This window comes from Dasypus novemcinctus, chromosome 5, assembly GCF_030445035.2.
Source record: "Dasypus novemcinctus isolate mDasNov1 chromosome 5, mDasNov1.1.hap2, whole genome shotgun sequence".
NCBI lineage: Eukaryota > Metazoa > Chordata > Mammalia > Cingulata > Dasypodidae > Dasypus > Dasypus novemcinctus.
The window spans coordinates 79,782,057-79,799,810 of record NC_080677.1 but is presented as its reverse complement, the minus strand read 5'-3'; the positions used below and the strand labels follow the sequence as shown (position 1 = coordinate 79,799,810).

The following is a 17,754-nucleotide window of genomic DNA, read 5'->3' as shown; positions in this document are numbered from 1 at the left end:
TGTTTTCAAGGTACAAAACACATGTATATCTTAGTAAAATGTATATTACCTAGAAACTTCAGAATAATTTTATAAACAAACACTAACTTTAGGTTTGTTGCTGCTTTCATTAGAGGCATAAAATAGAAAACGTTCAGTTTGTCAGAAAGATCTGCTTTTAGGCAGTTTTTAACCCTGCTGTACATCAGACTCTCCAAGAGATGAGGCCGGGCACATACGTTTTTAAAAAAAATGCTGTCCAGTGAATTCATTGTACCTTCAGCATTGAGATTATTTAAGGGGTTTGAAATCTCTCTCAAGTTCTAATGCTTTGAAAATTTACTTAGTAATTTTCTTAATTTAATTCTGTTAATTCTTTGCTCTACAATGTATACAATGGGTCTTTACTGGCGATATGAATGTACCTGATCCTAAATAATTACTCACCTTTTATTTATTATTTAAACTGGATATTTAGGAAAATTCAATTGTAATGAGCATGGAAATAAGAATTATATTCTTCAGCACAAGTAGTTTCTTTGCTGTCTTGGCATTCATATATTTTCTATCTAGATAAATGATACCTTTGTTTTTATTATAAATGTAGTTTATAGAATACATGGAAAAATAGTACTTAAAAAAAATAATCTACCCATCCTATCTTCCAGAGATAACCACTATAAATGTTTTGGCATCTTTTCTTTCTACCGTTTTTCTATGCTTATACAACTATTTCTGAGACAAGCAATACAATGTAGAGGTGACATGTCTGGATCTGGAACCAGATTGGCTGTAAATTTTGGCTCTGCTGCTTAACAGCAACCAAGTTCCAGCAAGTTCTATAACCCTTCTGTACCTCAGTAACCCTAAGTGTCATAATAGAGCCTAGCTCTACAAATAAGGTTGTTTTGAGGATTAAAAAAACAGGGCCTGGTACAGAATAAGCCCACTGTATTAATAAACTGAATGAGGCCTTTACTAAGGAAAACTGATAATTTGATACTATGTCAAACAATGTTTAAAAATAATGTAGAATACCATAAGCAAAACCTGTGGTCAAAAGGCTTTTTAGAGAATCAGTTAGGATGTAGGAGTCCAGATCTCAGACCAAGGATTTAAATACTTTATAGCGCCACCACAACAGTCATTTAATAATTAAAGGGCAGGGATCATGTCATATATTTGTAATGGAGAAAGTAACTTCTTTTCTTTTAAACCTTTTTTCTTTTCACTGATCCAAATTACAAAGAAATATTGTATGTTGTCCTTGTAAGGTGGGCAAAACATAACTGCTCACTGTTAAAGTTGAGTACTAGATGCTTGCTCAAGACGTTGTGCAGTGTAGAGAGCATGTCTTGCAGCAAGTTACTTTACCTCTGCTACTATAGTCCCAGGTTCTTACTAGATACTTAATAAATTACTTCAGCAAGCCTACAAAGTATATTAAATTAGGAAAGAACAAAGACAAAGGAAGTTTCAAAGTTACTTTGTTATAGACGTGTGCAATGTATAAGTTATGGTCCACTCCCCCCCCCCCCCAAACAGCCTTTGGATCCCCGTTTTGGTATTGCTGCTCCATTCTGCTGTATTCTGCACTTCAGCCAGGGTAAAAGAAAAACATCCTTCATAAGGATGTTCTATTGTTGCTGAGATGTAAAACTCAAGTTGATTTAACTAAGTGAATAGTTTCCTATAATTCAATCTGAAGATTTTTATTAGTGAATTGATCTAAACTATTCTTCGTTCTTTATACAGTCGGTTGAAATCAACGATTTCTTCACAATTTAATTCTTGTACATCTACCTATACAATGGAATTTTAAGAAAAGTAAAGAGATCTTCCACATCTATAACCAATTTCAGAGAAAAATTAATTGTGTATATAAGATAGGCAAAATAATTTAAAGAAATCCTGATTGTAGTGCTAAAAGGAAGTCTTGACACACTGAATATTATAACTGTCTTCACAGTCTTGCTGAAAATGATGGCAATTCTCATTCTTAGTTAAAAAACCATAAGACATTTTTTAAAAAATTGAGTTCTTACATTCATTAGGAATCATACCTTCTTTGTTTTGGGGTACTTTGTAGAACACTTATTAAGTGCTGGAACTTCAGTTTCAGTAATTATTTCTGCTAGTGAAGTTTCCGTATCAGGTTCTATTGCAAGTACAGTATTTTCAATATCATTTTGTTGTGAAGTAACTTCTATATCAGGAGAAGATGGTTGGATATCTGAACACATGCTGACAGTTCTGTGTCTCCGACGCTGCTGTCCAATGTGAGTCCTACTCCGAGAAAAACTTTTTCTCTGTTTAGTTCTGTTCACTTTGGCAGGGGTTGGCTTGTTAACAGTTTCTTCTTTTGCTTGCTCCTAAGTCAAAATAGAACAGACACTATGTTTATATTAAAAAATGGAAATCTAATATTCATCTGCTGCAGAAGCTACCTTCAAAAAAATTCCTTTATGAATTCTGATCTATACTAAGTTGGAATAATTAAGGTTCTTCTAACTCTCAAAAACAAAGCAAGTATGTATATAGACATATCTCAAGTCTAAATTCTCCTAGGATTTGAAAAATGCTATTGCAAGACTAATATCAGACATTACCAGAACTGCTTTGTAGATGTAATTAAATTATGTGTGGTAATTTTACTGGACGGTGCATAAGTAGCAAAGTAAAACTAGACTTGGATAATACCTGAATAATTTCAGCATCACTGACAATCTGTGCATCTTTACATTCACTTTTAACTTCAGTTTTGGCTGTGCTGATCCTTTCTAAAGCTTGTTCTCTTCTTTTCTCCCTTTTTTCAAGTCTGGCAAAAGCTTGTAGAATTGCTTCCATCTTCCTTTCTTCTCTTGTCTGGGAAATTCAAATTTTAAGTGGCATAATAAATATAATTTCTCTGAAGTTTTAAGTCAAAAGTCCAAAAGTTCATGGCACATTGTTAGCAAAAACACTTACATTGTTTATTATGGGGGAAAACTTTATATTCAGTAACTTTCATAATCCCAAACATCATCTCAGTCAGCCCTATCTTTACAAATACAATGTTTCATGAAAGGTGTACTTGGACGATTGCCAATGATAAGAGTAAACAAAACAAAAATCTTAACTACTACCTCACTTAACCAAGTTGAACATATTTTTTTCTTAAAGATTCAGTTATTAAAGTGATAATGTGTTGAAAAGGAATGAATATATTATGGAAATGCTGTAGCAGAACTGTAGTAGGCTTAAGTTGTCCTGGGTTCAAATCATGACTCCACCAGTCAACTGCTGTCTTTGTGAATCTAGGCAAGTTAGTTTACCTTTGTGAGACTTGGCAAAATGTGGTTAATAATACTCACACTTCACTGGATTGTAATTGAGTTCAAATAGAAAATGTGAATTTTCAAAGAGTACTTGGAAAATGCGTGGCATTCCATAAGTGGTAATTATTATTTCTATTTTAGCCCACTTGCCCTCCATTATAATTCTTTTAAGGCATTCCTCTACCTTCTGCTCTTCCTGTCTTACACTGACAGTTCAAGACAGGGACTGAGGAACAGCAAGGGTTCCTTTGAGCGTCAGTTCTCCTTGGTTAGAGAACATTAAAAGCAAGACCCAGAGCCTTGACCAGTGGGCCTGGCAAATGCTTCAGCTCTCAACCAGAAACAGGAAGCACGTCCATCAACTGTCCAGTTCTCCAAATGAAAAGAACCAGGTCCTGAGGCTCAGATCCATTTGTCTTCCCTCCTTTATTGTCATCGATGTGGGGAAGAAAGAAAGAAAGATCAGGAACTCAAGGTCTGGCTACCATGATCTTGTCAACAATGGAGCTTTAGTTCCAGTAATTATCAGCAGAGATTCAAGTATCAAGACATCTACACTCTGGAAACTACTGCTAATTTTCTTGTGGTTTTTCTCTTTGATTATACAAAGCCAGTATCTCAGCAAAACTCCTTTGAGAGTTTGTTACAGCAAATTCCCATACTGCAAATGTTCAACTCCTACAAAACGTTGTTAGCCTCACCCTCTTTATGTTACAAGTGAGGAAACAGGTTCAAAGAGGTAAGATTACTTATTCATAGATACACATCTGTATTTTGGCTGTCTTAGTCTGGGATGGGTGATTAAACCCTAAAATAAATAGGATAGACAAAAGATGTTTTTATTTTTGGAACTAAGTTTTAAAGATGAACATTTTTTTTTAGAAAATTCTGTCTACAGTCTTCTAAGTTTTACTCTCTTGACCCTTTTACCTTAATGCTATCTATAAAAACCTTACCTTTGTATATTAGAACTTTTCTAAAACCCTAAATTTAGAAATCTGGATTAATGCAAAAAGATGGTTTTCATAACTGCTTCACCTGATAAATCAGTATTTCTTCAAACAAACAAACAAACAAAAAAATATTTTCTATAAGAAATAAACGTGTCTGTAAGTTGCAGGGGTCATTTTTGTGCATAAAAGAAAAAATTCCCATAAACTAAGCATTCAAGGAAGATATTTTCTATATCCTGATGATCCAGGATTTTCTAGGATAAATATGAATTTAGGCCAAGGTGTCTTTGATATAGTACAGTGTTCACTTGTTCTGAATGTTGGGATGAGTGTCAGAGATAAAATTCTATAATGTTAAGACCAAAACTCATTCAATTAAAAGCAGAACCCCCTTGTGAACAACAACTGAGAGTCAAAGTAAAAACCTTTTTAAAGAGATGATACATCAACTTTTAGAACTTAAAAAAAAATCTGATCCTATACTGCTGAAGAAAATAAAGATCATGTACATTAAATGACTCACCCAAAAGCAGAGGCATAATCATTATCCAGATTTCCTTGCTCAGTTTACTCCTTTCCAGTTAACAACCCCTGATAAACTACATAATGCAAGATAAAGTATAAACCCTTTCTTCACTCAGTTTCATCTTAAAACACAGTTGGTAAATGTAAACATGCCTTTGATTTTCTACATGGAAAAAAACCCCCATACCAATCTATTTTAAATTCCTTGAGGTTGATATAGCATTCAAACTTATATTCACCACTGCATCTAATAATTCTTTGACACATAACCAGGTATATGATACCTATTTAATGATTGAAAATTTGCCTAACACATTTAACTAAAAAGTTTAACATTTGTATATAGCTTTAAGGGGTCCTAATTAACCCAGCAGACTTTTTATAACCCTAACACCTGTATTTAATTGAGTTTATTCTTTAACTATGACTCATTCTAAGCCAATGATTCTTTGTAGAACTCAGTCACATTTTAAAATTAGATAGGACTGTCTTTCCAAGAACACTGTAATAGCTTTTGGCACACTTAATGCTGGAGGGATGGGTGTAAAATGATGTAGGATATCTTGAGATAAACCTACAGATTGCTTTTATGACATATCTCAGTGTCTGGTTCCACAACAGTAAATTATATAGAGTACTCTAATTTTATATAAGCAGGGAAAAAAATCTGCTTAATATCATCAGAGGTGGGTAAAGAGAAAATGTACAATTTTTATTTCAATCATGTGCTTCAAGGTTTAAATACAACGAGGCAAACATTTATTTAACTTGAAATCCATAACTTTTTAGTTGGAAGAGACTACAGAGATCTTGTCTTAGCCCCCTGTTCAACAGATGGGGAAAATCTAAGGTCCATATAGTTCAAGTGTTACTTAATAAATTAGAATTCATGTTTGTGTTAGTTTCAAAGTAATTTATAAACTACATTTATTCTCTATATACACTTAATAGTATATTTATACATTGCAGCTGAAAAATTAAACTTTAGTTTGTAAATTGTTATAGCTCGCTGCAATTAGAGAAATGTATCTGGTAATTTGAAACAGTAAAAATAAGCTTATGAATTTATGGACCACCATGGTAGATTTAAAGGGAAATTTGTAAGGAGTAGTGTCTAAGAATTAAGAAGGAAGGAAATATAAGAGGGCTGCCTTGCTCTACCTGCTAAAAAGTAGGCTTTCTTTACAACAAAAAGCTCTTTTAAGGGAAAGGAGGAAACATCAGAGCCCATCTGCTAAAGAACCCTATCCTACAGTCTTGAAATAGGAGAGAAAAAAGAATGGTTATTTATTTAAAAAAGCTTCCCTTGCTCTCTTTCTCAATTAGAAATTAAAAGTCTTTAAAAATGGTAAGATTACTGGTTACTGATGAAAATTATTCCAAAGTCGTAAGTATGGTTTTGTGGTATCCCTAAAATAAACAAGTTTATTTTATCTTGACAGTACTGTTTACAATTTGACATGCATTATTTTTTTTGCGCCCTGATGGCATGAAAGCTACTCAGAGAGGAAAGAGACCCTGCCGCCTTTGTTGACTATGACACTGATTCCCATACCTCCAGTGATGCTTACCATACTCAAAATTGTTGAATGAATAATCATTAAGTATAGATCATATAACTGAAAGCATTTACACAAGGATTTTGGAAATCTTGAATTTATTAAAAGGCAGCTAAAGCAAAAGATCCTTTTTATTTTTAATCAGGATACCTATAAAAAGCATTCAGGTCCCCCATTACTATTCAGTACCACATTATTATTATTATTCATCTCTAGAAATATAATTCTTAAACACTGATTAAAGAAAATCAGACCCTAGAAAGATAAAGGTTATTAATCATGCTATAAAGGAAAGAAAAGATGGATGATACATATCACATTCCTGTCATCAAATGACTTGTGTAAAATATGTTTGCCTTTCTAAATTGAACTGAAGTCACCTTCAGAAGGCATTGGTAACAGCATGGATTCAGTATGGAATCCATAGTGTGGATTCCATGGAATGTTCCATGGAATAAAAATCTGGATTGTCAAAGAAGTCACACACAAAAACACAAAAACCAGGTTGCAAGGATGTACAAGTTTAGGAAATGCTGATAAATGGTATTTTTCAAGAATTTCAAACCGACCATTATAAGTACTGGGAATCTCAAAAGTGGGCATGTGGTAATTACTAAACTTAACATCTTCAGATTAGAGTTCTTTGGAATGCTTTTTGGAGTAAAGGATAAGAACTGCAAAAACTGGGGAACCCTACACCCTGGGCAAGGTCTCCAGGGCCCTACCTCAGCTCTAGAGAATCTTCATTTAGTTCACATTCACGGGATCTATATCTTTCCTCAGGTGGCTTCCATGAATCAGCTGACTCATTTCATGAGCATCTACTTTCATAAAAACTAGGTACTGCTTCCCCTAGGAAGCTGGGGCTATGACAATAAAACTACAAGCCTTCATGCAGCTTATATCTAGTGCTATATATTCTAGATTATCCTAGCTGCTTGAAAAAGTACTGGAAATTCATAGCTGAGTGACTATACTTTCATATCCTTCTTATTGTTTCCCAAATTTCTATCATACTAAATGTGAAGACCTGAACTACACCTCCATGGACTGGACTCCAGCTTAAGCAATCTGGCTGTAATAAGCCATCAAATAGGAAGGAAGATTGCATTACCCAAGGTACTCATATTAATAAGGTGATTATAGAAAACGTTGAAAACAAATACTATAAACAAGGTTCTTTTCATGCCATTATAAATACAGGAGGGGAGCAAGCACCTTTTTCATTTAAGTCATTGCTTGTTAGTTTAAACAAACTACAGTGCTCTTCACAATATCTAACTTCCTTCTGTGCACAATATCTAACTTCTTTCTGTGCGCTCTCTTAACCTCTAACAAGGCTATGGCCTCCTAACCCCACCTCAATTACCTGGGGGAGTCCACTCAGTGGTGTCCTGATTTTGAAATCAGGTGAGTATAAAGAGCCTACTATACTGCCATAGCTTAATGGCTCACTGTAAAGTTCTCCCAAGCAAATCTAACCCACTGCCAAAGAAGTATCTTCTGGCTAAAGAGAAAATGTACAGTCATCCAGTTCCATATACAAAGTTTACTTCTTTAAGTAGGTAGGACTTCCTAAGGGGCTGTGAAAGAAGAGTATAATTAATGGAATACTTAATAAAAGGAAAAAACCAAAGGTGGTGGGGGGAACTAGGAATGAGAAAAGCTTTCCATCTTGGCCCCAGAGTGATTTGATATTCATTACATGAAATCCTCATTCAACATTTCTTGTGATCTCTAAGTAACTTTTGTCTCCCTAAAACCTCTCCCCTGCACTCCTAACAAAAAAAAAAAAAAAAAAAGCCTATAGTCTGAGCCAAAAAGAATTACATTAATATTTCTTGAAATTTACAGAGGAAAACAGCCTGGAAATGTCACTCCATTCAATTTAGCTACAGATTGAATTCAAATCAGGCCATCTATATTTGTAAAACCCTATTCGTTAGAGTCATCATAAATACTACCTGATTCATGACATGGTCTCTTACTCCACATACAGCTATCTCCTTTACCACTTCATGCTGCATTATAATTTTTTGTAAATGCTCCTGAAGGCAGAGACATTGTCTTATTGTCCAGTGACATTTAAAAAACAAACCAAAAAACCCAAAGCCAGCAACCAAAGTATATAGACTGGCAAAAATTTTAGAGACTGAAGAAAAGGTTAAATATTAGGCTGTATATGAAATTATGTTGGTAGATACAATCAGATTCATACAATGCAAGCTTTAACAAAAGAACAGGCTGGAGTACACTTGAATTTGGAGATTATGTACGTAGTATATTTTTCATATTCCCTTTAAAAGGAAATATGAGAATCTCACTGCTTTTGTCACAATCTAAAAAGATGCACAATAGCTAGGGTCTGCTATTATACCTGTAATAGTTTAAAAGTCTGTCCTTTTATAGGAGAAAATTTAAATCCATTTAATAGATATCTCAGTAGTAGTATTATGGCTACCATCTTTGACTAGTTTTTATCTTCCCTTTTTTATTGCCAATTTATGATTTGACATTACCTTCCCAACTACTGATGTTATTCTAACTAATATGAAAAGTAAAAACCAATTCATATTTAAACTTCTCAAAACCAAGTATTAAGACTTTGGGGGGGAAATTACCAATTTCTTAGGAATCCTAGGATGCATGTTTTTGCATTCTTATTGAGTACACCCAAGAATTCAAAATAATTAAAACATCAAAGCAAATATATCAATTAGAAATAATAGGATTAAATGACAGTACAGATCCAGGTGCCAAAGATTTTTAAATTTTTATTTGGCATTCTTTCAAAACACTAAATGATAAACATTTATACTTCTCAATATTTCCTCAATTTATTCCCATGAAAAATACCCAGCTTCAAAGTCACATTAGTGGCAATATCAGAATGAATGGAAGTCTTCTATATTAGCATAGCATGCTAATAATAAGTAAAATCTGGAGGACCAAAATGGATTCCCAAATAAGCCTTTCCATATATAGATAATTTTTTCCCCATAATTTCCACATCAACAAAAGGATAATAACATTTTCTCTGGGACCTAGGAATTGAAGATGTTCTAAATGCCACTGATTTTTTTTCAGCAATGATAGGATATATTTAAAAAGCTCCACAACTCATAAAAACTTTGAAGTAGAAAGCAAGCTGAACAAACCTTGCATTCAAATTCACTAGAGGGAATAGAGCAAACCTCCAGATTTTAAAAATTTCAATATTTTTTTCTAAAGTGGTTATTAAAGCCCCTGATGCTAGTTGGAAAAGAGGTTCATTCCACCAACTTGACTCATACAGAAACAAATGATACTCTGCAATGGTTTCCTAAAAGTTCCTGCAGGATTGGTACGAATTGAAGATCCATACTTCAGAAAGGCCACAGGTAATCTGGTAGGTACAGGTAATTCAAATGTAATTGCAACTAATCATGGAAAAGATTTAGGATAATTTCCTTCAGGTATAGGAAATTTGGTTTTTTGATCACCAACCTCCAATAATGTCCCCCCCTCTACTGTTTCTCTCTCTCTCTTTTTAACCCTACTATCCTGTCCCAACAGAGCAGTGTTCCTGAAATCCTGAGGCTGTGAAATGGTTCAGCATTCATTCACAATGTTTATTTTTAATAGCAACACTGAATCAATATTAGAAGGATGACCATCAAAGTGATGAAACACATTAAGTAGGCCTACAATCACCAATCTTTCAAAGATCATACTCTTAAATATGTGACACTTAGGATTCTATGGAATACAACATGAGAACCACAAAACAGGAAACAAGGTGACGAAAACCTAAACTAAGGTCATTTTCAAATCTTGGAAACTCAAGTCTTATTTTCTGATAGCGGTATAAAAATACAGACATTGTAGCTAACAAATGGTGGTTTTTGGTAGAAGCCATTTATTTGGTGCTATTATAAAGTTTAATGTTCCATTCTTGTTAAACATTAAATCATGAAGTAAAAGGATAAATTTAGCCAACGAAAGACATTCTGAACAGTAATTATGGCATTAAAATTTATTACAAGTTCCCAGCTTCAAAAATATTGTTAAAAATTATTTCTTGAATGTCATACATTCTTAAATGTCTAAAGAATACAAAGTAAAAACACAATTAATGGAAGCTAGTTGAATTATAATAAAGCCAAAAATAAACGCTTAATTTTTTAAAATGCTCAAGTTTAAATTAGAGTGTAAAAGTGAACACAAAGGCAAAAACAATTACAATTGGAAGAGCAGCTGTCAACAAGACCAAGTGACAGCATTAAGAAGTTACTGGCTTCCCAACTTACCATCTTTCTTTTCCTTTCTGCAATCTGCTCCTCTGATTCCATTTCTACTTCATTGCTAATAGGAGTTTTTTCTTCTATGTCATCCATAAAATCTGGTTCCTGGAAGACAGAAATAGTGCCTTAATAGAAACTACTACACTTCATGTATAAGCTATTCTATTTATTTATTTATTCCATCAGAGCAATAAAACTTAATAGTAAAAAATATATTAAGACCAGAGAGAATTAACAGAATTTTAACATTGTATTACAGTACTAGAAAAACTCAGTATAGCTTAAATATTAAGGCATTGTACTGTACTTTTAAAAATTTATTTTCTTTTAAATATTACATTAAAAAAATATGAGGTCCCCATATACTGCCCACCCCCCTCACCCCATCCCTCCCATATCAACAACCTCTTCCATTATCATGGCACATTCACTGCACCTGGTGAATACATTTTGGAGCACTGCTGCACCACACGGACAGTGGTCTACATTGTAGGCTACACTCTCCCCCAGTCCACCCAGTGGGCCATGGCAGCACATATAATGTCCAGCATCTGTCCTTGCGGCACCACCCAGGACAACTCCAAATCCTGAAAATGCCCCCACATTGTATCTCTTCTTCCCTCTCCCTATCACCAGCAGCTACCATGGCCACTTTCTCCACATCAATGCTACAATTTCTTCCATTAGTAATCTTTCAACCACTACTCTACAACCATACAAATAATGCAACATGAAAGTTGTAAGTCTACTTAAATCCATTTGAGAAATTTAACACTGGCCTTGTAAATTTGAGAAACTTCAAAAGATTTTCACTTCAGCTTTTAACAAAGTTTTTAACAATAAAGAGTCACAAGGTCAAACGTGACCTTATATTTACATTCTACCCAAAACCTAAACATGGTTCATTAAATGCAATATTTACAAATACCAGACAAGTGCTCAATAAATATTTGTTCCATAAAGCTTAAGGACAATTTTTCTTAGTAAAGATAGGGTACTGGAGAGAAGTAAAGCCTTAATTTTCACATTTTAATGGTTCCTGCTGACTTCTGCTTGTTTAGAGGGCATATAACTTTGTAAATACCCCCAAAATGACATGTTCTTACTCTTTTTTCTCTCAAAACTCTTATTTTCTATTGTGGCACCCTTACAAATTTGATGTAATTGCTTCCCAAATATCTAAATTCAGGAAGGAAAATTTTATGGCTTACGACTTTAAATAAAAGCATTTACTATGAACTTAAGGAAAATATACGTGGGCGATTTTTTTTTAACTACTCAGTCTTAGAAGAATGTTGCATTCAATTCTACAAGGATTTCTCAGCTGAGTTGTTCTAATTTAACAAATATTGTACAAAGTTTAGTAGAACCTGTATTTTACAAGTACTTCTTTAAATAACAGAATGAGCTTAACTTGTTAGCTGTAACAAGTTATTTTCCATAAAGAAAAAAAGAGGTTAAAATACAGCACATTAGTTTAACTTAATTTCTTTCAAGGAGAGTCTGATAATTCAGTACCTGATTATTTGATACTGATAATCTAAGTGGAGAAAGTTTTCTCTGTTTAGTTTCTGGGCTCTTCATTTTGTTGGCTGTTCCTTCACAATCCAAAGTAATATTCTGATTTTGTGTATCTTTTTCTTTTGAAATATCCTTGTCTTTTTTTCCTTTTTTTCTTCTGGTCTCATAACCACTATTGATGTTTTCCATGGATTCAGAACTACGTTTTAGAACAGGGCACTCCGGATTTTCTTTGAGGCATGCACAGTCCACTTTGTACTTACTGGAAAGACAACCAGTTAAGTATTTATTCAAGTTATGTAACAAAACTATAAAATCCTTTAATGCATTTTAAGTTGCAATTCCACAAAATTGTATGCTATTACTAATTATAAGCAATCCTTATTTTTACTACTTTGCATTCCTGGTAACCACCAGAAAACAGCATTGTAACTCAAAGGTGATTCCTGACCAGAGATTGGGCTTTCTGTGGGCATAGGCATAACTAGTAATGTGTTATAGAAAAACAAAACAAAACACCTCTTGTCTTTTAAAGTAAAATGATACTATAGCTTGTAGCTTTAAAGCAAAAACCATAATAATTACTCAAAGTGTTATACTGATGTTAAGTTTCACCTAAATAAAAAATGCCAGGTATACTAAATACCAAACCTTAACTAGTTTATCTTACAGTTTAAGGGATGATTTCAATAACCATTCTTTAAATTTTTTTCATGGTAGCTTTTTCAAGTTGCATTTCTTCTTGCCCCACTTTGGGAGCTTCAAAGATAACTGTACTGTCTCTCACCTACATAGTAATGATGACATTCCCATTTTACTATTGAAGAGGCAGTGTCATCCAAAGTTACATAGTTAATAAGTGATAGGAATGGCATTCAGATGTCTTTTTTTCTTTTTTTAGGAGGCACCAGAAATTTAACCTAGGACCTTATACATGGGAAGCAAGCATTTAACCATTAAGCTGCACCCGCTCCCCCAGGTATTAGTCTTGTGACTCCAAAACCCAAATTATCTAATAGTATTTCTCAAGTATCTTCTCTTTTTATTACCACCAGCACTCCAAGATTTAGTTCATCTCTAGGATACAGGTTACTGACCAAATCTCAGTTAAAAAAATAATAAAAGTCTCCACTTTGCTTGTTTTAATGCAGTTAGTTTGTTTATAATAAAAACAATTTACTTCTCCAAGTTTTAATTTCACATAATACCACTAGAAAGGTATAAGTCAATACTGCCTAATTCTGTGAATCAAGGGTAGACCTCAAACATTTAATGATACTCTCCCTAACACCCCCCCATCAGTTAATGACAAAGCTTAAAACTCTTCATAGATTTCTAAAAGTTTTAGGATAAAAGAACTGCATATAATGATAAGAACTAATATTTATTAAGCATTTTGTGCTAACTTTTTAAAATAATTTATGTTAATTCACTGATTCTTCGAAACTTCCATCTTTATTATTTTTATGTTTTTATTTTTTATGTTTTATTATTATTCTCACTTTATACTTGAGGTAATGAGGCACAAAGAAGTAAATAAACTGATGCTAAGTTTTATAACTAATAAATGACCAAATGAGGATTTGAAACCAGATAGTCACATTAAAAAGGTTATATTCTTGTGGAGAGGGTTTAGCTCAGTGGTTGAGTGCCTGCTTCACATACACAAGGTTCCACGTCCAGGGGAGAAAAAAAAAGTTTATTTTTAACCTCTATGGGATATATAGTCCCTCAAAGCAGTGAGCAAAGTGTCATGACATTATATTTTCCACTTTCTGGAGAACAAAAGGCTAAAAAGGAAAAGCTTAAGTTACCAGTGATAAGTATGACTCGAACAACCAGTCATAGGTGCAAACTGATGGAAGAGGGGTTTCACTTAACGAAAACATAAAGGACATTAAACACATCATTTTAAAAGAATGCCACCATACAGAATTTGGAAAAAAAACAGAATGGGAGGAAATGAACAAATGTTTATAAACCAAAGACTACAGAATATATAAAAGAGCTCCCCCAAAAATCAATAATTAAAAAGTCTTTCCAGGGAAGTGGATGTGGCTCAAGTGATTGGGCTCCTGTCTACCATATGGGAGGTCCAAGATTTGATTCCTGGGGCCTCCTGGTGAAGGTGAGCTGGCCCAGTTATAGTGCTGGCTCATGTGGCAAGCTGGAGCACAGCAAGATGATGCAATGAAAAGAGAGACAGAAAAGACACAATAAGAGATGCAGCAGACCAGGGAGTTGAGGTGGTGCAAGAGATCGAGTGCCTCTCTCCCACTCTAGATGTCCCAGGATTGTTCCCCAGTGCTGCTTAAAGAGAAGACAAGCAGCCACAGAAAAACACACAGTGGATGGACACAGAGCAGATGGTGTGGGAAGCCCCACAGGGGGACTCTTTAAGCAAAAAAAGCCTATCCAGCAGAAAAATGGACAGATGATGATTAATCAATTCACAAGAGATCTAAATGACAAATGAATATAAAAAATATATTTTACAAAGATTAGTATGAATTTTTAAAGTCACAGTAAAGAAGCGGAGCAAGGAATTAAATTGTTGTGGGAATGTAAACTGGTAATATAAGCTTTAAGAATATTTCACTAATGTCTAGTCTGAGAATGAGCACATTCTACATAACACCAACTGTATTCCTACCATAAAAAGACCATATACACAAGCAGACATTGCCACAAAACTATAGGAAGGACCTGGGGCAGGGGGATAGCGCCATGTGATGGAGGCTGGCATTAATGTGTATGCTGTCCATGGAGAGAAGCTGAGGTGACTGAGCTTCTGCCAGAGGCACCAGGGTGCCAGGAGGGCAAAGAGGTTAGCTTTGTTAGTCTGGGCCATGTCTGGGCTATAAGCAAGCAGAAGCTGCAGCCCACCCTGACAGCTTCAGCAGTAAAAAAAGTAAGCCTGAGGGAAGCAGCTGTGGCTCAATCAGCTGGGCTCCCATCTACCATATAGGAGGCCCTGGGTTTGCATCCCAGGGCCTCCTTATGAAAGGTAGACTCACCCACACACACTGGAGCGTTTCCTGGCCCACAAGCACCAAGGAGAGCCGACTTGGTAAGATGACACAACAAAAAAGGGAAACAAGGAAAAACAGAAGAACGTGCAGCCAACGAACAGAGAGCAGACAGCAAGCAAGCCGCAAGAGGGGAGGGGAAATAAATACGAAGAACAACACACAGTGAATGGACACAGAGAGCAGACAGCATGCAAAAAAGCCACAGGGGGATAAAAAAAAAGCCTAAACATTTAGGTGTGAAAGCTGGTGTCCAAACAAGACTTAAAATGGCCTTTATTATATTCTAGAATATACAAAGACAAAGGGAGATACTGATGAAGTTGCTTAAGACAAAGCACAACTAACACTTTTCGGAACAGAAACGGATTTTGTAGATGACAAATTTATCCAGTGATTTCTGTTCAATAACCCAAACTTCAAAGGAACTTGTGGTTACGAAGAAAACTTTAATATTTAATAGCTCAAAACCGTTCCTTTGGGAGATGTGAGGTTTACTAAAGAAATAATGTCAAGTTCTTAAGTTTTATAATGTACAGTTTGCCTTATGGGGAAAATAAAAAGTAAAAGTAATGCATTTTGAAAGTGAGGGAAAAAAAGCTATAGGAGCATTTTTGGAAATCTAAAGTTCCATCAATAGTGGAATGGATAAATGCCATCAGTAAAAATAAATGAACTAGAGCTACACTTAACAATACGGTTGAATCTCACAAAAGTGATCAATGAGAAAGGATGAATACAGTATATGTGTGAGCAATCAGAAAGGATGAATACAGTATATGTTATGATTTATATAAAGTTTACTATTCTGGGACACGTTTTTAAAAAAAGCAAATTAAGATCGTTATCTATGGCAAAGGATGGAAAGGAGATACAATCTTGCTGCTAAACACAAAGGACTTCAAATGGACAATATTTTATTTTGGGAAGTACATACATGGCTGTTTATATTAGTACTTTTATATATTAAAAAATTTTAATTGGTGTTTCTATACTCAGATTTAACATTTGTTTTTTCCTAGTGTTTCAGAGTAACATGCGAAAATAAGTTGAATTCACACTCCAAAGAAATGTGGTACTATTTCTTTTACTTTGAGGGACAATAGAGAAGTAATTCAATTGTATCCCCTAAAATATAAGAAAGAAAGAAAATAATTCTAACATAAACATGTTGTACAGCTGATTTAGATTACTAGTTATTATTATGAATATTTACATCACAATGAGGGAATGTTCAAAAGCAAGTAAATGAGGTAACAGATGACTGAAAAAAAGGCAGTACTTCTAACTGCCTCATGATAAAAATAAAAGCTATTAAAGGATAACACCTTAATTATTATGAAGACATTGAGGAACTATTTTGAAATAACATGTATTTACAGACTTGAACTTACCAATTCCCATAGTCAAAATCAAAGGCAATAGTAATTTCCGTTCCCTTTGGAATATTTTGTATAGAATAAATATAAAGATGTATGGTTCCATCTTCAATTTCATGCCTCACCTATTGGTTAAAAGAATAATTTTATATTTATAAATTATTTTCTACCTTAAAAGCATTTCATACTGGAATTTGAAAACTATTCTTTTCAAAGGATTTCATAAATACAACTTGGACAATATGCCATTAATTACAAGACTTGTAAAAACTCTGAAAGAGGGATATCAATCCAAGCTTTTTTATACTACATATACCTGTGTATTATTGTCAACCCCACTTCTACAGCTCAATGTAGCATAAAAAAATCTACAATGCACATTTTCCCACATTTTAGCATGTGTGAAATTGGGAGTCTTAAAAGTGATGGCATATTAAATTTGGTGAAATGAAGTAATGGTGCAGCTAACACTGAATACTTAACTCTATGCCAAACACTGTTCTAGGTGCTTTTAATGTGTTCACTCCTTTAATCCTCAAACTACCTTTTTACAGATAAAACTGAGGCATAGATAGGTAATCTCTCTGAAGTTACAAAGGTAGTAAAGTCACAGAATAGACATATGAATTTATTAATAAGCCTGGCTCCAAAACCCACACTCTCAACTGCAATGTTCTATCATAAAATTTAAGAATATTTTGGCACGTAAATAAAGGAAAATATTTATACTCCACAGTAAAATACAATTTTATAACATTTTTTAAGAATGACATGTTACAGCTGCTTTAGCTTTCCTTTTTGTCAACTAATGATCAAATCAAATCATTTAACCCATGGTAGTTTATAATAGACCTTCCAGGATAAACAGAAGTCCAATATATCCTCTTAAAAGGAACAACAGTTTCTTCAATATGCAAAGACCTCATAGCCAACTGTCTAAATTTTCATCATAAAAACACGCTAAGCAGTATAAAATGTGGCAATAAAGTATTTTAGGCTACCAACTTTTGTGCTTAATGATCAGATTCCCATCTCCACACTTCCCTACCCCAGCCTCCAAAAGGATTTCCATAAGCTTACCTCTGCATTGGGAGTACAAGAACGCCTGATGAACCGAGCCTCATTCCCAAAAGTCCGTGCATCAACACACATTTCTAGCCCATGAAATTTAGAATAGAATAAAACAAAAGGATATGGTCTACAAAGAAA

General features: G+C 34.2%; 1 protein-coding gene across 5 annotated transcripts in view; it reads right to left on the bottom strand.

Annotated features, from left to right (window-relative positions):
* The window catches only part of KMT2E (lysine methyltransferase 2E (inactive)), a 112,156-nt gene that overhangs the window by 8,917 nt on the left and 85,485 nt on the right, over nucleotides 1–17,754 (bottom strand). For all 5 annotated transcript variants that reach the window (XM_058297123.2, XM_058297126.2, XM_058297124.2 and 2 more), the window contains 6 exons: nucleotides 17,626–17,743; nucleotides 16,561–16,670; nucleotides 12,135–12,399; nucleotides 10,623–10,721; nucleotides 2,680–2,844; nucleotides 2,043–2,351 (listed from right to left, as the gene is read on the bottom strand). In XM_058297123.2, coding sequence (XP_058153106.1) covers nucleotides 2,043–2,351; nucleotides 2,680–2,844; nucleotides 10,623–10,721; nucleotides 12,135–12,399; nucleotides 16,561–16,670; nucleotides 17,626–17,743 — 1,066 coding nt within the window. The remainder of the gene's footprint in view (nucleotides 1–2,042; nucleotides 2,352–2,679; nucleotides 2,845–10,622; nucleotides 10,722–12,134; nucleotides 12,400–16,560; nucleotides 16,671–17,625; nucleotides 17,744–17,754) is intronic.